The 22,006-nt window shown below is 33.6% G+C and overlaps 2 protein-coding genes across 12 annotated transcripts in view; one reads left to right on the top strand and one right to left on the bottom strand.

Annotated features, from left to right (window-relative positions):
- The window catches only part of LOC144966607 (protein FRA10AC1 homolog), a 24,151-nt gene extending 10,144 nt beyond the window's left edge, over window positions 1-14,007 (top strand). For 5 of the 8 annotated variants that reach the window (XM_078903328.1, XM_078903327.1, XM_078903323.1 and 2 more), the window contains 9 exons: window positions 576-652; window positions 1,525-1,611; window positions 2,718-2,802; window positions 3,675-3,720; window positions 5,404-5,517; window positions 6,760-6,802; window positions 7,157-7,242; window positions 8,058-8,187; window positions 8,739-11,419. In XM_078903328.1, coding sequence (XP_078759454.1) covers window positions 576-652; window positions 1,525-1,611; window positions 2,718-2,802; window positions 3,675-3,720; window positions 5,404-5,517; window positions 6,760-6,802; window positions 7,157-7,242; window positions 8,058-8,187; window positions 8,739-8,781 — 711 coding nt within the window. In that variant the 3' untranslated portion in view covers window positions 8,782-11,419. Of the gene's footprint in view, window positions 1-575; window positions 653-1,524; window positions 1,612-2,717; window positions 2,803-3,674; window positions 3,721-5,403; window positions 5,518-6,759; window positions 6,803-7,156; window positions 7,243-7,839; window positions 8,188-8,738; window positions 11,420-12,470 lie in introns of those variants that run through there. The other 3 variants (XR_013644245.1, XR_013644246.1, XM_078903329.1) reach the window with 2 other exon arrangements.
- LOC144966606 (protein RRP5 homolog) overlaps window positions 12,671-22,006 on the bottom strand; it is a 35,942-nt gene continuing 26,606 nt past the window's right edge. For all 4 annotated transcript variants that reach the window (XM_078903319.1, XM_078903322.1, XM_078903321.1 and 1 more), the window contains exons 19-24: window positions 21,753-21,818; window positions 20,964-21,148; window positions 20,406-20,574; window positions 17,066-17,219; window positions 16,119-16,284; window positions 12,671-15,072 (exon numbers count right to left, since the gene is read on the bottom strand). In XM_078903319.1, the coding sequence (XP_078759445.1) occupies window positions 14,916-15,072; window positions 16,119-16,284; window positions 17,066-17,219; window positions 20,406-20,574; window positions 20,964-21,148; window positions 21,753-21,818 (897 nt within the window). In that variant the 3' untranslated portion in view covers window positions 12,671-14,915. The remainder of the gene's footprint in view (window positions 15,073-16,118; window positions 16,285-17,065; window positions 17,220-20,405; window positions 20,575-20,963; window positions 21,149-21,752; window positions 21,819-22,006) is intronic.

Raw genomic sequence — 22,006 nt, forward strand, 5'->3', positions numbered from 1 at the left:
AATACCTGTCATTTGTTTCTTACTTCATAGATGGGAATTAAAAGTTGTTAAGGGAAAGAATAAAATATTACATTTTAAAATTCTATGTTGGAATTGATGGGCCATGCTACTCCAAATGGTTTTGAAAATTTGATGAATCATGTTGTGATTTGAAGCCACCTTGATTAGTTTCATTGGATACTTGTAAATAACAGTCTAATCCACTTAATCATGGTAATGGTAACCAACAACAGACAATGGATGTCACATTTAGCTTATATTATGTAGTAGCATAACCTTTTGAATGATTTAGCATGAAGGCAATGATCTCTTAATTTTATTGTCTTTTTTTTTTTCATTTCTCGTTTCGAGGTGTGTAAGTTTAGATTTTGTTATTCATAGCAATGTAAAATGTTTATAAAAATCTTAGTACATTAGATACATTTCCAGACATTGCGGTTTGGTAAAAGTTGGTCATCAACATGTCTAAAGTCATAGAGACCCATATATAGGAGCCTTAGTTATTTCCAGTGAGAAAAGATTTGCTCGCACAACATCAACATATAAATAGGTAGTTTGACCTTAACCTTCACCAGTATTCCAGGCACAAAGAGTACATCAACAACTATCTCCTGTATTATGGTGGGAAAGTGACAGACTTTGAAAGGGACTCGTAAGGATTTATACTTAATTTCACCTTTTGAAACAAGTGTTTAGAATGTTAATTTTTATTCTATACCTTGCCAGGTATGGATTCTCTCTGTCTTTTAATTTACTCCTTGGTTGGATGTTATCACTTGAACTTTCTTGCAGAAGAACTCTCGTAGGTTTGTCAACCTGTATGAAATTGTATATATATGATGGTGATGTGATGGTTGTGGTTGTGGTGTCGGTGGTAGCGATGATGACAAGGAGGATGATGGTCTAAAGAGGTGATGGTTGCTATAGTTTTGATAACGATGCGGAGGTTGCTGTGGTAGTAGTAGTAATGATGATGTGGTGGTGACGTAGTAGTAGACATAGTTTATTGATGGTAAATTCTATTATTTGCAGGAGCACTGAGATATGAGTCGAGCAATGTTGAGAGAGAGAGATTCCTGGAACTTTATAAAATATATTTAACTAACTGTAAATAATACAATAAACGGGGACAGAACTATTCTCGTTAAAGTAATCTGACAGATAAGCTGATAGATTTCAAGATGTGAACGAATGATCAAGTCGGAGAGGTGGGGACCGGGAAATTTTTATGGATAGGATTGGGGTAACAAAAACGAAACAAAACACGATCTTGTCAAGTTTCAGACTTGAAGGAAAAGTTGAAACGTTCAAAATCTCAATTCTCAGTCACAAAAAATGTTTCAATCATCCCTCCTTTTCTTTCCTTCTTAAACCAACACACTCATTCAATTTCAAGCCATTTTGAACAGAAAATAGTGTTGTGTTCAGTGAGGGGACAAAAACTAATTTTCAGAGACAGGAGAGTGCTTCTAAATTTATTTATTTTCCAAAATTTATTTATAAATTCATTTTACCTTCAATCAGATCCAAGGATAGGACAGATATGGATGTCATCCGGGAGAACCACAAATTCTTGTGGAACGATAATGAAGATGAAAGTAATGAGTCTTGGTATGGACATTTTTTTTCCATTTTTATTTTTTGTGTGCCAACAGATGGATTGGTCTATTAATTGTTGAATGAACCATTTTGTCTTTATAATGAAATGACATGCACCATTTCTACCATGCAAGACTGGACATGCTAGTTCATTCCCAACAAGCCTGATGAGTGACGATATTTATGATTTTATTTTCTACTTTTCTACCTTTGTCTTGATCATTCCCCCCCCTGCCCGCCAGCCCTCATTTTACCTTTTTTAAAATAGTAACAAGAAGGAAGTAGTTATTGGGAAAATGGATAGGGTTGTGTAGATAATGGGATAATGTGGTGCATCTTATATCAGTATTCAGTCTTGGGAGACATGAAATTATTTCTTTTCATTTTACTTAAACCATCATTAAAGGTACTAAAAATATCTTTTGACAATAAACAAAGTCTACTCTATCCATTTATTTTTAAAAAATGGTTAAATGTGTGACTTTTAGGTCATACACCTCACAGACAACATAGTTGATCTACCTAGTCATATTTCTTTTACCAGAAAATTATAGTCTGCGATTGTTTTTGTATATTGGGCATTGTTATGTGTAACCGTTACCCATAGGCAGAATGCTCCTACATGCTCAACATGACCCCTCTCACTTGACTGTTTCTTATTCTGAATACGAATTAAAATTTTAAAAAAAGAATAAAATTTTCTATGTTCATTCCAAAGGGAAAATTTGTCTTTTGTGTCTATCTCAAAATAAAGTTCAAGACGATTCAAGTGCAGCACTCCAGAGGGAGTGTTGAGGCTAAATTATTTACTCAAGGAAAATATGAGATGCTGACAGCAGGGTTCAAACCCAGGACTGCAATGCCGTGTCATCTCATCCCCCAAAATTTGTCACGAAATGGAATTCCAGATTAAACTGTTGACATAATCCGAAATTTAGCAATAATGGTAAAGAGAGAACATTATGTGACCATTCTCAGATGTTGACGATAGTGACTTAATAAGTGAATAGTAGAAATGATTATGCTACTGGCTAGTTTATTTAACCAATGTATTGAGATCTTTAAGTTTTGTTTTCTCAATAGGTTTTATTAGTATTTTTACTACTTTCATTTGACAGGGAAAAGAGACTTGCCAAGAAATACTATGACAAACTTTTTAAAGAGTATTGCATTGCAGACCTGAGTTGCTACAAAGAAAATAAAGTATGGATTGTTTGTCACTTAAAAGCTGATTTTATGTTAGTCATTATCTTCATCATCATTCTTGCCATTATCATCATCATCATGATCGCTATTGTTAAAAAACTTGATTAAGATCATTGGTCCATACACAATCTTAAAATTTGATTTAGTAGAAAATGGTTAATTTGAAATCACCTTTCTTGCGATTGAATGCAGCATAATGCCAAATTGTATATAAATATCTTTTACCAGTCTCATTACTCGCTTGCATTATCTTTTTCACAATGAAATAAAAAAGTGTGATATGATCTGTCATACAAAATAATGAGAAAAGTACAGGGAAAACATAAAACCTTCCCATAAAGTCAGTTTTCATTAGTTGTGGATAAAAGCTCACACTCTCACAGGTTATTGATCATTAGAAAAAATTAAGGCATGATTTATATTGTGTCATATAATATTCATATTAACAACTTTTGTTGATATTATCATGATTGGGCTTTTTAAACATTGATAATTCATGCTTGATTATTCACGATCAGAAAAGTAGAAATTTTCTACCCAGTTACAGAGCTGCCATCTCGATGAATGATTTATTTTTGATGTGTAGAGGCACGTCCAATTTTATTATACAGTGTGTTTAATGACATAATTGGCTTTGTTTTGTCACTTATTATTGTATTCAATATTGAACAAAACATATATTTTTCCAGTTTTTAAAATATAAATAGTCATGAATCTATTCATGATATTTTTAGAATGGTTTTCTTTTAATCTGCCAGATTTGGAAATGAGAAGGACCTTTTTCACAATATGTTTGAAACTTTTTGAAATTATCATCAAGTTTTACAAAATGATACTATTAATTGTCATATTTTATGTTCAATGGTCAGGTTGGAATGAGGTGGCGAATTGAAAAGGAAGTAATCTCTGGGAAAGGTATTGATGTTAAAGTGCGCTCTACTTGTATAATGCTATCAGTTACATTATTGATCTCATAATATAATTTGTTAATTCAACGTTCAAACTTATTGATGGAACCTATGTTTTATGAACAGAAATCTATGTAAACTGCTGCCTGGGTGGGATTTTCTGACCTCTCGTAGTGGACAGAGAGGTCACTTGCTGTGACTCCTATCCATCTATATCTGTTTTCCAATTAGCTTTCTGTCTTTGTCTTGGAATGAGATTGCTTGGTATTGTTGGCTGGGAGAGAAACAGTCAAATGTACGGTTATAGTTTGGGGAGATTTTATTTTTCCTTGTAAATCATTTCTCAGTTATGTATTGTTATAATTTTTGTTTTGAATATATAACAATCCGTAAGCATTTGAATGTATTCCTCTTTGTGGGATCTTTGCATCTGGATAAGATTTTTATGCAATCTCAAACTAAGTACACTGATAGTGTGCTCTTGGAATCTACAACCGTTCCATATTTGAACCTATTTAAACCATTCCCCCTTGTCTTACTTTTTCTTGGGTTCTTTTATTTGTAGAGTTTTTTTTACTATCCCAGTTTTTTCCACTTTACTGACACTGAAATGACCTGAATGTGTTGCAAGCACTGTAAAACTCTTTAAATAAAACATATGTATGCTTCAAAAAGAAAAAACATACAATAAGTGTGATGAAATGATGATTTTCTTATTTTTGAATTTTAAAAATCTATACTACAAGAAAAGGATCGAGTTAAAAACCAATTCTGAATGTTAAATGTTTGATACAACTTTTATGAAGTTATGCTTTCATTGTTATTACTATGACTGAAAACAGCTATACACAACAACAACAAAAAATTTGATAAGCTTGAAAAAGTGTATAAATTGTCAGCTTTTTTCTCTTTATCATTTTTCATAATGTCTAAATGATCTGAAAGGCAAAGATACTAAATCTGAACAAAATGAAAAGAATTGCTTCCCCTTTGTTGTTTATAGCGTAAAATATTTTACAAAAGTGATTTCCAATTCATCTCGGATTTACACGTTGTTTTACCCATGATTAGTAATGACAACAGAATATGGCATATTATATTTCAAGATCAAAATCTAATCTGTTTAACTTTTGACATAAGAAAGGCAATTTAGTTGTAATTTGAGTAATCCTGAATTCGAAAAATTATGAACTTTTGGTTCTATCTGCAGAACTTCATAAGCACCTTTGACTTCTTGAAACTTGTTGGTTAAGATTGTAAATGGTTAAGTTATAAAGTGGGTTATGGTGGTCACCCATCTTTACCCCTGAAAACTGTGAGATTTTAAAGTTTCAATTAAGGGGTCGCTCTTTGATATTCAATCACAATGCTTAACTAAAGTTCCACCGTGTTTTGATGAGAGGGTTTATTTTTCGTTTTTTATATTTCTTTTTTATTTTACGGTCTAGACCTGTATGTCATTAAATTTGGATTTGGAGACTATTGCATGTTGCAAAAGACATTTTTTTGTATGTATGGTAAAGGTAAACTTATGATTATGGTATTTTATTTGTAAAAATAATTTTGTGACCTTATTCAATTTTTCTATTTTTGTAAATTTACTGGTCGATACAAAATGTTTTCCTGATGTAATTCAAGACTTTAGCTTTTTTGTATTAATAGTTTTTGTGTGTATGTGCGCTTGTAACAGGTCAGTTTGTTTGTGGCAATAAAAAATGTACAGAGTCAGAGGGTCTTCGAAGCTGGGAGGTCAACTTTGGCTACATGGAGCATGGGGAAAAGAAAAACGCTCTTGTCAAATTGCGTGAGTAAATTTAGTTTTCATTTTGTTGGATTAATATCTGGTCAGAGAGATGAGAAATGCCAGTGGTTTTCAACTACTGCTTTGCCATTTTAAGTGCCATATGAGCATTTGCTGGAGACAGCATAGATGAGTGGTATGTTCTTTACTTTGTAATATGAATGTGATAAGTTCTTATCACACTAGCCCGGTGGTATGATCTTTAGTAAGTCATTTTGCTCCAGTTGATATTATGTTGAGCCAGATTGGCTGAAGCTTATTAGTTATGTTATAACTTATTAGGATAAACAAACAAACAAAACAAAAAAATTAAAAATGAAAGGAACTTTTGGATCTCTCCAACTGGGAAATGTATGTCGCTGCCGTCCAGATTAGCCAGGTTACCAGATTTGCTGGGCAAGTGAAAATTTCAGTTGTCAGTCAAAACTTGGAGTGCTAAAATGTCTTTAGGCGAAAAGCCCAGAAATTTATTGGTTAAAGAGGGTAGACTTCTCAAAAGATCTAGTCTAACAAAGGACTGGTGCATTTTTAGTCTTTTGTTCTATAAATATAAATTTTGGTAAGTTTAGGGTATTTTGTTTATGTTTTTTTTCTTCACTTTCCTTCTTTTTTTTTGGTTTGTTTTGGTCATACTTTAAAGATTTGATGGTAACTAGAGACTCTCAAATTGACGTCAACTGGACACACATAGTTGTCAACATCTTTATTAAAAAAATGCACAATGAGTTGTGCGAACAAAACTTTAGCTTCACCCATGGCCCCTTACTTGTTAGGCCAGACTTTGATCAACAATTTGAAATTAACTGCAGTGCTTGAGACGTTTCACATCTTGGGAGACAAAAGGATTGTGGTAATCGTTGTCATAGACTACGATATTATTCACATGTAGTACTCATGTATTAAAAGCATATATTTTGCTTGCATAGTTTTCATTGTTCATGCAAACTTTTGACAGAGTTAAATAGGGAATGTTGCATTGAAATCGTCAAATTGGAAGATTCTGGCAATATTGTACTGATTCCCTGGGGAACTTTTTCCCAATTAGAGGGTCAAAATATAGAGAAAAAAATTAGTTCCCTGGGATTTTGTCTCAGTTTGCCAGGTTTCCTGATCGGAGAAGTTCCTGATTTTGAGGTCCTACTGTATATAAATTGAGGATATTGATGGTACTGATATTGATGTTGATGATTCAACAGAAATAAGCCTAGTTTAAACTGTACTCATGTGGTTTTCTTTATATTACAGGGCTGTGTCCAGACTGTTCTTATAAATTGAATTATCACCACAAGTAAGTTGGTCTGTCTACACTTTTATATGGAACACACTAACATTTACACACACACACCTTGACAAATAGACCTTTATGCATATGCTTATTGATCTGATTATCAATCATGAATAAAATCATTTTTTTATGTCTGAATTTAGAAAGAGTAATAAGTATTACACCACATGCACATATTTGCAGAAACACACACACACACACACACACACACATGTGCACGCATATGAAACATAAGTGCTCACACCGATACAAATGCAATACAAGCTTATGAGATATAATTTCAAAAGTTCTCAATCATTTATTCAAATTTGTTATTAATATTAAAATTTATGCTGGGTTTCACTATTTTTGGTCCAGGAAAAAGGAAGTGGTAAAAACATCAAAGAAAGACAGGTCATCAAAATCAGCATCTCACAGAAAAAGTCATAAAAAACACAGATCAGGTATGGGATATATTAGATTTGGCTTGGTGCTTTGAGTACCTTATTATTTTTATTTTTGCGAAGTGCTGTACAGTGAATTAATATTTATCACACCCATATGTAGTGAGATTTTGATTTGATTTTAAACTAACTGGTTTCATGTTTACTGTCCTTCAGTAGGAGCACATATTCATGCAACTTTTAATTGTACGAAAAAATACATTTTGTCATAATTAACATATAGAGAATCCTCTTGAAAGATAAACATTGAAGCTGGCCCCAAATTTTCCCGCTCTATATCATAAGTACTTTAAATGTTTGCATGAGTTAACTATAACTATGTCATTGCATTTCCACATCGTTTTTCATTCTAAATACGAAGACCGTTTCATCTTCGCATCAGTTTTGAAATCTTTGTTTAGATCACCTTAGAACTTATATAACCCAAGTGCACAAATACAGAGATGTAGTTGTTCTTTTTCCCTTGTTTAATGTTTACCTTTGGGTTCCAATGATTTTCCTCACATTTGGATAAGATAAAAAAAATTGTTGTCTGGTCACCAGACAAAGTGACTGTGCTCTACTACAGGACAAGTGACTTTTGCCTCTACCTACCAGGGACAAAGTGGACTTGTGCCCTCATAACCTTACCAGGGACAAAGTGGACTTGTGCCCTCATAACCTTACCAGGGACAAAGTGGACTTGTGCCCTCATAACCTTGTCAAAGCTTAACGTCCATTAAGTTCTGATTAAAGATAATAGGAACCATCTCCATCTGAAGGCACTTGTTTAAATCTTCTTGTCACTCTTTTGTTTATCTCCATTGAAATCCTAGACAAAGATTTGGAAAGAGGAGAATCTTCTAGATCAGAGGATGACATTGACGAAAGGAAAGATGACGGTGTCGCTGATGGTGATGAGGAAGTGTGGAAGAAACCAGTTGTTCTAACAGAGAAAAAGTCTCGGTAAGGATATAAATTTTAAGTGTAAACAAATATTGCATTTATAAAGTTCATTTTAAACACTTTGTTCAGCATTTTACAATGATTTGTTTATTCCTGTGTGGGCCTCATTTCATGCTTAGTAATTTATCTGTATAATAACCATTTTTTTAACAACTAAGCACTGAGTCACAACCTAGTTGAATGGATGGATGGTTGATATAATGGTAAAGCACTTCCCTGTTGATTGTAAAGTCAAAGGCTCAAATCCTGGTGGAGAAATTTTGATTTTTTTCCTTCTTATTTACAATTTTTTACCGATGACAGCTGATTAAGCGCTTTGTGTTGAATGAAATAAATTGTGGGAGAATCTTATTGGGATTGCTTTTTTTGTAGTGTGATATTCTCTGAAAACTAAACATTGTTTAACTTCTTGGAAAGTTGACTCATTTTTAAAATGCAAAATACTGGAGAAGAATCATCAAAAACAGTCTCCACGTTAAAGACATAGCTAAAAATAAATGTTTGTTTAATTTGCATTATTTTTTCTTTTCTTTTTCTCATTGTATCTCCAGAGAGGACGAATTTGACGAATACTTTGAGGACATGTTTTTGTAGGACCAGATTGTTTAGATGGTGTCTTGAATTGCCTTACTTACCCTTTTGGAACTTATAGGTGGTCTCAAACAAGACACATTCATAAATTGCTCTTAAATCCGTTTCTGTTCCCTATTTGTAATAGTCTTCTTCTTGCCTCATCTTGGATATTTTAATTGGAAATCTACCATTCTTTGACCTGAAAGTGTAGTCATTGCTTTTCTGCACAATGCTCGGGAAAGCTGAAAAGTGTGCAGTTGTCCAATCGCTCAGTAATCCAATATGTGTAGGACGTCAATAAATGATGGATTTTCTCCTCTGATATATGTATACATTGTTTATACTCAAACTATCAAATGGACCAAGAAGACACAGACTTGTCAGAATTTTTTTAGAAAATAAATTCTATATTATAAATCAAGCAATTTAATTTGTTTAGCTCGTCAAAATCAATCTTAAGTGAAACTGTTTCCATTGTCATTGATTACACTGGTCGTAAAACAAAAATGTGATGGGGAAAAGAAGATTGTAAACAAAGAGCGTCAGTTGCGAAGACTTATTACATAAGGAGACACGATGGCTGAATGGCCATGACACCTTGCATGGCCTGGCAAATGACGAAGATTCGCCGTGTGTAAACTCGAACAATATGATTATGACACCTCGCATGGCCTGGCAAACGACGAAGATCACTGTGTAGTAACCCATAATTAGCCTTCGTAACAACATCACATGTCCCTGATAAATTGTGTGTGAAAGTGTGTTTCCATTGCCATTGATTTACACTGGTTGTAAAAATATCGGATGGGAAAAGTAGAAGATGGTTGAAGCAGAGTGTGCAATTATCCGAACCTTGCGTGCAGTAATGGAGACATATTATATAGAAAAAAATTTCATCACCCAGGAATAGCGTGTAGTAATGCAATGTGTGCAGAAAATCGATGACTACTGTACGCATAAGAATATAAAAGACTTAGAGAGGAGAGAAGACAGCAAGTTTCTATTTAAATCCTACAGTATGGCTTGGAATCATGCTTGCAAATAAAGGCCCAAGACAAAGTAATGGGAATAATTTCAATTGGTAGATTTCAAATCTGGTTACTTATTTCTGAAAACGCTTATGACAAAGAGTTTTGCAATGATTTATTACTCTCCAAGTTGTACATAACGAACTCCTTGGGACTATGAGAATTAGTTATTTTGGACGTTAAGCAATTTTAATCAGGGATGTAAATCTTTCAGAATTATTAGGATTTCCTATTTTTCACACATTTTCTAGCTTCCCCAAACTATTTAAATATTTCTTAATACCTCACTACCAACAACTCTTGTGATAAGAGATACTGCTGTACATATAGAGAATTTGGAGTGAATATCCATTTTCAATGTACTGAAACACTTAATTAACACTACTGTTGTGTCCGTTATGATTATACATGTATTTAACCATTCAACTTATTTCCACGACAGCTTCCGAATTTTAATTCGGAAGTACTAAGGATTGATAGCGTTCGAATTTCCGAATTTTCCTAATTTTAATTCGGAACTAGATTCACATCTGTTGTGTAAACAAGGAGGGTTATTTTTAGTTTACCGGAAGCAAAACATGGGCTGCAGAATCGAAAGTAGAAGATGGTGGATACATATCGAGTATTCATGACTGAGTTCTGAGTTGTTGTTACACTTTCTTCCTAAGGCTCAATTGGAATGTATTTCTGTTTCTGTAAGTAATTCCTGTGTGTTGCAATTCATTTCAGTCATAATGAGTCTGAAGATACATTTCCCTTAGCCTTGGTCTTTATGAGAAATTTCTATGGGGTCTCATTTCTGGTTGAGACTGCCACGAACTTTTGACTGTGGTCGTGGTGGGGGAAAAAAATCAAATTTGTTTGTTCTCATTGAAAGCTACACCAATAAAGTAAAGGGCTTTTAACACGATTCTAAACCTAATGTAGTATTTTAATTGTAATGTACTTCTTATTGCCTTTGTTATTAGCAGAAGGGTTTGGGGCCTGAGAAAATGATAAATATCGGGAGGCGACCATCTTTCCAATCTCAAAATTGGCCTTAGTAATGATATGGCTGTTGAAATTTGAGTACTAGTTTTTATTATTGTCAGATTCATTTAGTCATTGGGGGTAATATTTTGACCTGAATATAATTTTGATATAAAAGTTTAGGTGTTGGATTACGTGCAGTGAAAATAAGTTAAGAATTCTAAAATTCTGATTTTTTCATTATCCCAAACTAATTTAACCCTGTTTAATCCATAAAGATAAGGATAATACTAAATGGGCACTGATTTAAGCATGAACAACACCAAATAATGGTATTTCCTCCTGACAAAAAGGAGACATAAATCATTAAAATCCATCCATAAACAAAATAATTTAGATTTTATTCTGAGACTTATCACTCAAAAGTCCTAAAAATGTTGTCACAATCACAAGGCCATTTATCACCTCATTCCTGGAGTGTCACTTGGAGTTTAGACTATTGAAATGAGCTCGCAGAATTTCAGAATTTTTTTCAACTTTGCATTTACATCCCTGTTTAATTGAAAAGCTAAGGTGACAATTATGAATACCCTAATTGTAATTCGTATTACAATTTTTCTTCCCTTGGTAATTACTCTTGTAATAAATGACATACATAGTCCTGCACTGCTTTTTTGTCTATTTGTTTTTATTATTACCTCTAGTGACTTCTCCACCCTCCATGGGAGGTCAAAAGACCCCACCCCATCTAGGCTCATGGATTAGCACTACAATAATAAACAATTTTTTTTTTTAAATGAAGATTTGAAAAATCTATTCTCTATCTTTTCACTTCTTGATAAGTTTAGTTTGAGAAATTAGTGCAAGAAGCTGAATGGTGGATGTGCTTGCATTCGATGACTCAAACATAAGGGAAATGATATACAGTGGAACATTAATATAACCAGCCTAAAATCCCTGTTATAATCGTGTCCATTTTATAGCCGAATTTCAAAGGAAACAACCTAAATGGCCTCAATCACAATTTTTATCATTTGTAGTTTCTCTCTCACTTTCAAGCTGAACTGAAAATGATGTAGTATAAACAAACAAACACACACAGAGAAAGAAAGAGAGTATTCAGGCACTGGGCTCTTCAGTGCTTTTAGCTGTAGGCTTACACGAGTGTAATGTGGGTCAATGCTTTGTGTTTGGAGATATGTTGTGAGCTTGTTTTAACTGATTGGCTCTAAAACTAAAAGTCCCTACTATAGCCGATCAATTTTACTAAAGGCAATGAGGGAGGAGAAAAAAGAAATCCCTGGCTATTTTTCATCTTCCAACGTACACACATCACACACCTAACGGTCTTAAAAAACAACAACAAAGAGCTGAGTAACATCAACTCATTTATTTTCTTATTTGTAAACAACCAGCTATATTTGTCCAACTCAGCATACTTAGTTTCTCAACCAACCCCCCCCCCCCCCCCCCCCCAAAACTATATTCTCCCTCCCCCAACAATGCAAAATCGACCTAAATTGCAAAAATCTCGGTGTTCTGTATCAGAGGGATAAAAATGTTAATGAATTGGCTCATTTTCATAGCAGACAGTAGTCTGGTAATCCCTACAGTCGACACACGCATGACTTGCTCTTTCTAGATATGTAGGTAAATTCATCTTATTCCACAAGTGTGAAGATAAGTTTCTTATCAATAGCAGACCTGCCCCAGGCCAAGTTTTTATATTCTTTCAGGAGGAGGTGGGGGATGGGAAATTTGTCCCAGTTGGCTCAAAAAACGACTGTTCTTAGTAGCCCCACCAACCTTCCATGTGTTCCTCAGAGGTAAAATCATTCCAACAGTCCTCCATTTATCCTTTTTGTAACCTTATGGAGCATAAAAAACATTGGACGAACTGTAACAAAAGTCAGTTTTTATGGGACACGTTTTTATTAATACCATCATTATATTAATTATGACAATTAGGGCTTATGATTCTGCAATAGTGACTGAGAAGTGATAAATTCACATCACAATTAAAACATTGACTTTGTTAAAATATCTATAGTGGAGCCTCAATAATAACAGGCACAGTGGGATCAGCCTAAAATCTGTTATAGTCGAATTTAAAGGAAAACACTTTTGTGTGCTACACATTGCTGGCAGTAGCCTACACACACAAAAGTATTCAAGAAGTTGGCAGAGCCCAGCTCTCTGTTGCCTTAAATTGTAAGTGCACCAGAGTGTATTATGGGCTAATTCATTGTATTTGGAGATATTATATATTAAGATATATTTTGGCGCCCCTGTTATATCCGATTAGGCTCTTAAAAGTCCCTGCTATAGCTGGTAAATTTTACTAAAGGCAAAGAGGGAGAAAATGAAGGGTTTTAGAAACCTGTTATGACTGAGTGCCTGTTATACTGAGGTTCCACTGTATGTGTACATGGGGCATACAATAGTTTACTAAAACTATGCTATCTGAATCAAAATTCATTGTTTATTATATAATTTGTCATTAATGAGAAAAAGATTTCATTATGAGTATGAGCCAATTTATTATAAATTTCTTGAAATTTATGAGTAATTATTCCGCTGTAACATAATCAGGACAAGTGATACCATAGCGGTCCTAATAGCTTAGTTGATAGAGCACTCATTAAAAGGTACTGTTTCCATTTCAAGTTGAGCTGAGTTTTGACTCCATGGTCCATCAAGCAATGATCAGTTATAAGGGTTTTATGGCGCTTGCAACACATTTAGGTCATATCAGCGCCAGTAAAGGAAGGAAATGGGATAGTAAAATGTTCTAGAATTACAATTAAAGTACCAAAGAAAAAGGAGGACAAAGGGGAATTAGTTAAAATAGGGAACAGGTGTATGCAGTGGTCGTATGGATGATTGTGTGGTGGTGGTTGTAGTAGCTGTGGTAGGAATGATGATGTGGTGGTAGTTGTAACGGTAGTAGGGATGATGATGTGCTGGTTGTAGTGGTGGTAGGGATGATGATGTGGTGGTTGTAGTTGTAGTAGTATTGGTGGTCGGGATGATGTGGTGTTATTTGTAGTAGAAGTGGTGCTAGGGATGATGGTGTGGTGGTGGGGGGGAGGGGAGACTCTCTACCAGAATAATTTATGTATTGACCTTATGAATTCTATATTTTAAAATGTGTGAGAGAGAGAGAGAGAGAGAGAGAGAGAGAGAGAGAGAGAGAGAGAGAGAGAGAGAGAGAGCAGAGAAAAATAAAATCCAGACCCATGTCTCTCCCCTTCTCCTTCAACCAGCAAATAAAACAACACCACTGGTCGTCTGTGTCAACTGTGACATCTGGTGCCATTCAGTCTGGCCCGACGTCATAAAAACGGGACCGTCACCAAATTTCACGAGACTGAACACAGGTGTCAAAATATGACATAAGACATAATGGTGATTTTGTGGGTTTGAGGAAAATGTTTGACACGGCATATTTCTGAGAAATTCTCAAAATCACTGTTTATTTATCAAAAACAAATTTGAAAAAAGAGGAAATGTGATGGGGATGGGCGGAGGCAAACTACCATTTAGGCGGAAGATTCTCAGCCCTGACACTATCAGTGTACTTAGTTTGAGATTACCTAATTGTCTCATCCTGGCACAAGCACAGGTTCCCACTGAGAGGAACACACTCAAATATTTACAAATCATATATATGTATAACAAAAATAATACAGTATATAACAGAGAGATTATTTAGAGACAAAATATACCATCTCCCAAAACTCCTGTTCATTTGACTGCTTCCCTCCTAGCCAGGGTCAGGACAAAACCAAGTAATGTCATTCCAAGACAAAGACAGAAAGCATTTGCAAAACAGAAATAGGGGGATATAAGACACAGTGAGTGCCTCCCTGCCCACTATCGGAAGTCAGGAACCACATCCAGAATGATCAGTTAGCCGGATCTCTGAAATTGACAATCATTCCATTCAAAGGATATGAAGCAATACAGTGGGATCCTGATGAAGCCAACACTGCTGAACCAGAAAGATTGGTTGACTTTATTCATTATCATTGAACTCAGATAAAGAACCAAAAATTTGGGGCTAACAAGAGATGTTGACTTTATGCAGATTCTACTGTGGTTGCTAACCATTCAATATTCAAAAAAAAAAACCCCAATGAAATTGACATATGAGCCTTAGTTTTCAGACTGGAATATGGAAATAGCCATGTCTTTCACTCTGTTTACTTGGTCCTCTGTGCCATGCGTCTCCTCAAACTTAATGAATTTTTTCATCAGGAAGGATACTTTCTTTACGTTTAACTTCTGCTGGACTGCACGTTCAAGCAGTTGTCTGTGGAAGAGATTATTCAAAGATTATTATTATTCATTCCTCATAGATTTTGAGCTTATGGTAATTTTGTTGATCTATTGCACTCTGCCATTATATCAGATGGACAAAATTGTAATATCACCCAACAGGTGTCATGTCTCGTCCTCCATGTTAAGTTTGGCTGTTGACTAGGGACCCCTTGTAAAGTGCTTTGAGCACGTTTAGTGGATATTGGACTGTATTTAAAAAAAAGCTCAAGCTCAAGTTTCTGTATAAATAATTTAAACAAAGACTGTTTAAAATAAAAAAGAGCATTATGACGAAATTAAAAAAAAAAAAAAAAGGCATATTACAAGGGCATTAAACTCTGTTATTATCGTGAGAGAGTTACATTAAGAAAAAAATAAATAAAAGAAAAGTGTGACTTCTGAACTAACACTTGTCATGTGTGTTGAGATCAATAAAACAGGAATTTGGTTAGTCTGTTGGATACAAGGGGAGAGGAGAGGTTGGGCTTTAATATAAGCCCCCAATTTTTTTTTCACTGCACATTGCAGTCAGACACCCCAGATTTAAATCAATAAGCTTAGATTTGCGAGTTGGTGTAAGGGAAATCCAGTCAGAGATTGAAAGCCAGCAATTTTCAGAAATTGTTATATCGCAATATTGATCAATATATGCCTTTTCCGAGTTAAATTGTTTCATTAAAATAGAATTAGCGCATGCTAATTTCTATATATCTTTTATTCTGTACAACTCATTGGTTCCATCTTTTAATTCTAGTTACCTTAAATTAAATATTATTAAACATACCAGATCACAATGACCATTACTCAGCAATTATTTACAATATGAAAAATATGTGCAAAATACTCATGAAAATGGAAATATTAAATAATATATTTATCTCTGAAGGAAAAAAAAAAGTCTTTGTGATGCAATTGCCCATGTTAAATTAGATAAATCATTTTTACTGCATTCTCCAATAAATTTAAGAATATTTTGACAAATATATCCCTAAGTTCTCTGAGATATCATCTCATCTTTGAGTCAGGCATAACATTTACCTTGCACCAGTAATGTCTCCAGATTTCACTACAATGTCAATGTACACTGACCAGATGTCAGTCCTCTGAGGATAGCTGGCTATCAAGTTTTCAAACAAGGTACGACCTCTCTCTGAGTTTCCATGGGAAAATTCTAAGCAGGCAAAACGAGTGATAACTTCAACATCTGGAGAACAAAAAAAATAAAAAAGACAGCTGAAATTATCTGTGAATATATAACTTAAAGCATAACCAAATATTTTTTTTAAAATTTGGTTTGAGGGAGTGTTGCCATTATATCAGTGAACTTTTTGATTACTTAAGATATTTAAAATACAAATGCATTCTATTTTGCACACATATTAAGCTAAAATAAATGTTAAAGACTATACTTTTAAAGATTCTAAAATACACAACTAAAGCAGGCCTCAAGAACATAATCAACAATTTTCGAGACATAAACATATGTCAACCACTAAACATGAGACTTCTGCAAAGCTCTAAACCATATTGACATATGTGAAACATGGACGCTGAGCAGGCAGATGGTAAAGAGAATAGAAGTGGCTGAGTTGTGGTTCATAAGAAGAATGCCGAGGATCCCAGTGGAAGACAGAATGACAAATAAGGAAGTGATGGAAATGGAGTACTCACAGTCATTGATGAATAAGATAAAGAGAGAAATATTAAGAGAAAGAAAGGGTTGGATAACAATGGGAAAGTTGGATGGAAAAAGAAAACCTGGCCAGCAGCAACAAAATATGTTGGATGGTTTGATAAAATGGATAGGACAGAAAGGAATGACACGTTGTAGAAGATGCAGGAAAGAGGAACTGGAGAACCTTGATCGCCAATGCAGTGAAGCACAGCACAACATGAATGAATGAAAATGCAGTCATATGTAAACCAAAAACATATTAAATAAATTTTTTAAAAAATAGATATCAATAAGGACATATTGTAATTACGGTCTCGTTTCTCTAAAGCTGTTAGACATTTTTTCAAGACATTTCTGGCAGCTGCCTGTTTATTTTGTGTGTAGAGGAACTGGGCATAGGATTTCCAAACAGACTTCCCTTTCTTGAATTTCCGTATCAACAACTCAAATTGCAGCTCAGCATCCTAAATGGATGAAGAAAAATGAATTATATGAATGAATCATTGCAGGCACTTGAGGCTACGCCATTTAGCATTAACAAATTGCAAAATGTTGGAGTAAGAGGGAAACAAAAACAAGGGGAATAGAAAAAAAATTATAACACAAATACAAAAATAAATCAAAACAGAACAAGTGCCTGGCCAGATACTAATCATCATTTTGTTGACTTGATAGCCAGACTAACTAAAAATAAAAAAGTCACACAGTGTCTATTACTTTATTCAATTGAGAACAGGTATAAACTTGCTGAGGTAAGGATGCTGGCAATCATACCCATTATCCAACATGACTAAAACTTTCTAGTTCTTATAGAAGGAGCCAAATCAACTCTATCCCAAGGGAAAACTCAATATAAAAAGAGGTCTAAGCATTAAATTGTATACTCAACAATGTAACTTTGCTAACTTTTTGAATCTATCTAACGTTTGAAGCTGTCAATGGTATATTCATATTTCTACAATATATATATATATATATATATATATATATATATATATATATATATATATATATATAATCGTGTTTGATACAAATATGGTACGAAAAGTGCTCGACATGCAGTAATGGAGCGAATTATTATTATTTAAAATATTTACCACAATGTTTGAGACAGTCTACATTAATGTTTCAGGCTTAATTTGCCATCGTCAGGACTGAGTTGTTTTGTTGACTGTTGTTGTTTCTTGAAGTGGTTCCGGTTTAAAGTTGCTTAACAAGAATTTACGCCGATGGGGACACTTTCCGTACATCTCACTTTTCATGTTGAGTGTGGCTTCATGAGGGTGTTTGATTATAGTATATTTCTCTTCCAGGCATAAGCTACATTGTTTTGATGTTGGTGTGTATCCTGTTGCTTTAGATAAAATTTTCCATGAAATGTTGTGGTCTAGTTTGTTGTCTTTTAATTTCCAAATATGTTCGCTGAGTTTTGTGGATGTTTTTTTTGTTAGAAACACTAACAAAAAAACATCCACAAAACTCAGCGAACATATTTGGAAATTAAAAGACAACAAACTAGACCACAACATTTCATGGAAAATTTTATCTAAAGCAACAGGATACACACCAACATCAAAACAATGTAGCTTATGCCTGGAAGAGAAATATACTTTTATCAAACACCCTCATGAAGCCACACTCAACATGAAAAGTGAGATGTACGGAAAGTGTCCCCATCGGCGTAAATTCTTGTTAAGCAACTTTAAACCGGAACCACTTCAAGAAACAACAACAGTCAACAAAACAACTCAGTCCTGACGATGGCAAATTAAGCCTGAAACATTAATGTAGACTGTCTCAAACATTGTGGTAAATATTTTAAATAATAATAATATATATATATATATATATATATATATATATATATATATATATATATATATATATATATATATATATATATATACTAGTAAAAAGCCCGCAATTTCGCGGGGAAAGAACTATTTTCCTTCGATACTGTACTCACCATCATTTAATGAGGGCAGATTGTCTGTGTAATTTGGTATATCTTCGGTTGATTTTTCTGTGTGGCCCAATAATATATTTAATAATATATTCCCTCAACTAACCTAGTACCTTTAATTAACCCTAATAGGAAAAACAAACACCCTAGCACTTTAATAAGACTTATGACTAACCATAATAGGAAAAAAATCATCCGATCTCGAGCTAACCCTAATAGAAAAAATCATGACAAATTGAATAAATAAACGCCTGACAAAAGATCAAAGGTGAAAATACAAATTTAAAGAATACTGGGGATGTAGGAGCTTTCGGAATGTCTCCCCTTTACTTAACTTATGGAAAAACAAACACCCTAGCACCTTTAATAAGACTTATGACTAACCTCTCGAGCTAACCCTAATAGAAAAAAACAACTCTCGGACTGCTTTGCACTACCTTTCAACTTTCAATACTTAACAAATCAAAATGGCGGCCGAAAATCAAAACAATGGTCAAATTAGGAAATTTTAAACTTTCACAAATCTATCAAGGTTTGTTCTAGAGTTTTTAAAATACTTCTATATAATGACAAATTGAATAAATAAATGCCTGACAAAATATCAACGGTGAAAATACAAATTTAAATAATACTGGGGATGTAGGAGCTTTCAGAATGTCTCCCCTTTACTAACCCTAATAGTAAAAAAAGAATCAAAATGGCGACTGAAATACCTTCATGTGATCAAGTGAATAATATCACTATGAATGCCACGATTTGCTGAAAAATGCCAACACCCCCACACACATGTATACACCACACACAACACACGCACACAAACAAACATACACGCAATTAGAACATACTACTACTACTACATAACAACACTGATCACCGCTAAATCAACAACACAACGGAAGTAATAATAATACTTGATGTCATAAATAGATGACGCAAATTGACAACTTTTTACAGTGTCAAAATTAGTTGATTATGAGGGTCTATTAGTATCGTCGGTACATATTTTATGATATCTGTTTGACTCAACGAACTTTCAAACTGACTTTAAATTATAAAAGGAAATCAAGTTATCTGTTTATCTATCTGTAAAAAATACATTTCTAATTTTCAAATCTTTCAGTAGAGTTGTGCGCCGTATCAATTTTTTTATTGACTCAAATAAGCACAAGGTTCTCCACAATGCTATATTTTTTAAAGAAAGGATATATATATATATATATATATATATATATATATATATATATATATATATATATATATATATATATATATATAGAGAGAGAGAGAGAGAGAGAGAGAGAGAGAGAGAGAGAGAGAGAGAAAATAAGTAGGAGTGAAATATCTGTTCAATGTTATAGTTATCATTTAACGTTATAACAAGTGTAACTAAATGACAAATTGCCATATTTATGGACAATAATGATCTATTATTATTATTATAAACGATGTTGCTAATCAAATAAACAAATTGAATTATAATGATGAAAATTAATAATGTTAGTAATAATAATAAAATATGATAATAATAATAATAATGATGATAGTCAAGACCTGCCAGGCCTGCATTAAAAAATTCCTCTTTTTACAAAAATAAATAGTTTGTCTAAACCCACATAAAAAAAAGACAAACAAAAAAACCTCAGATATCTCAAAATTTAAATATAAAAAACATCGTGAGAGAACTTACCTCCATCTTACCGGCACCAATATAAATATCACACATTTTCAACTGAATCTCAAAGGGATCATTGTAAGTGATGGCTCTTTGTAATAATTTTTTCAAATCTTCACTCTCTCCATACATGACCTCAAGGTTCAGGTAAGCTAACCAAACATTCTTTTTCTCTTGTTCTTCTCTACAACAAGAAAATAAAAAGGGATAAAATGTAATAAAATATGAAAAAAAAAACAAGAGCTTCAGCCATAAGTGTAATAGTAGAATGTTTTAAAAACTTTCTGGGTATGCCTGAATCCTACTGGTTCAAATAAGCAAACGGGTTTTAATAATTTTGACATTTTAACCAGACCTGTCACTAGCACAAACTAAAAAAAAATTGGAGAAAAAGAAAAGAAAATTTTCTCATTTCAAATTACCTCAATTGAACCAAAGGATCAAAACCAAGACTAGGTAAAAATAACTAGTCTTCCTCTAGCAAAAGTAGAGAAAAACTCATAGAAAAAAGACAACAGACATTTGTAGAAAATAGTTCCTACCAGACGTCTCACCAAAATCACCAAGACTTACCTGAATCCAATCGTATTGAGAGCCTTCTCAGCCACAGTCCTTGCCTTAGCCACCTCCCCTAATTCTAGATGATAAGCCATGTAGCCTAGCCATACCATTGAACTGTTGGGGGACTGCAGTACCAGACGCTCAAAGTCATTCACGTTGTGGGGACCTGTGTTGCCTTTCAGCTGTTGCTTTTCATACTGGTAAATCAAAAACATAAGACAATAAAAATATACAATTTCTAGGATTTGATAAAAGGAATAAACTATTTAGGGACTACATTTTAAAGAAATCCCACTGTTTTTGCATGAGTGCTCGCATACATTAAAAAAAAAACAAAAAACTATCCCAAGTATTTTTTTTTTTATGTGTAATTTCATGTCTTTTTTCAAACTCTAGTAGCGAGCTTCAAGGATGGAAGTAAGGTGTTCCAGGCTTGTGGTCAAAATTTGCTGAAAGCTCTATCACCAAATTGTTTTACTAACTGAAAACAGTAAAGTTTTGTTAATTTTGTACAAGCAAATAAATGGTTGCATGTGTCATCCTTTCATAGTTGACCATGAGAAATAAATATCATATAGTGCTTCACACTTAGCATTATTTTTTTTTTCTCCACTCTCCTTAAATTTCTAAAGTAGCAAATTCTGTTGAAGTTAAATATCAGAATTGGATTATAATAATAGTAGTAGTAGAAGTATTAGCAGATTGTAGTTATTGTAATAATATTAGTAGTAGCAAACCAAAACCAGAGGCAACAGCAAAGAGCATACTGTACTTTTAATAATACAGAATAAAAACTCTTACCTCATCAATCATCTTTTCTTCCCGTCGACTCTCATTCTTTTTTGATTTATTATCTGTTTTGACAGGCTGTGGAAATAGAAAGAGATAAATATAGAAACCAGTGACACTAATGGCTAGTCATTGTCTAATTATCTCATTAACAAATATTAAAGAAAATGTAATTTCCTTGTTTTCAGGATTATTACAGTACTTGAGACGTTTTTTGGTTAGAGCCAGAATAAAATTAATACCCCGAGAATATATTTGTAAAGAAA

This window comes from Berghia stephanieae, chromosome 2, assembly GCF_034508935.2.
Source record: "Berghia stephanieae isolate SIO BIC M18660-M18661 chromosome 2, UCSD_Bste_1.3, whole genome shotgun sequence".
NCBI lineage: Eukaryota > Metazoa > Mollusca > Gastropoda > Nudibranchia > Aeolidiidae > Berghia > Berghia stephanieae.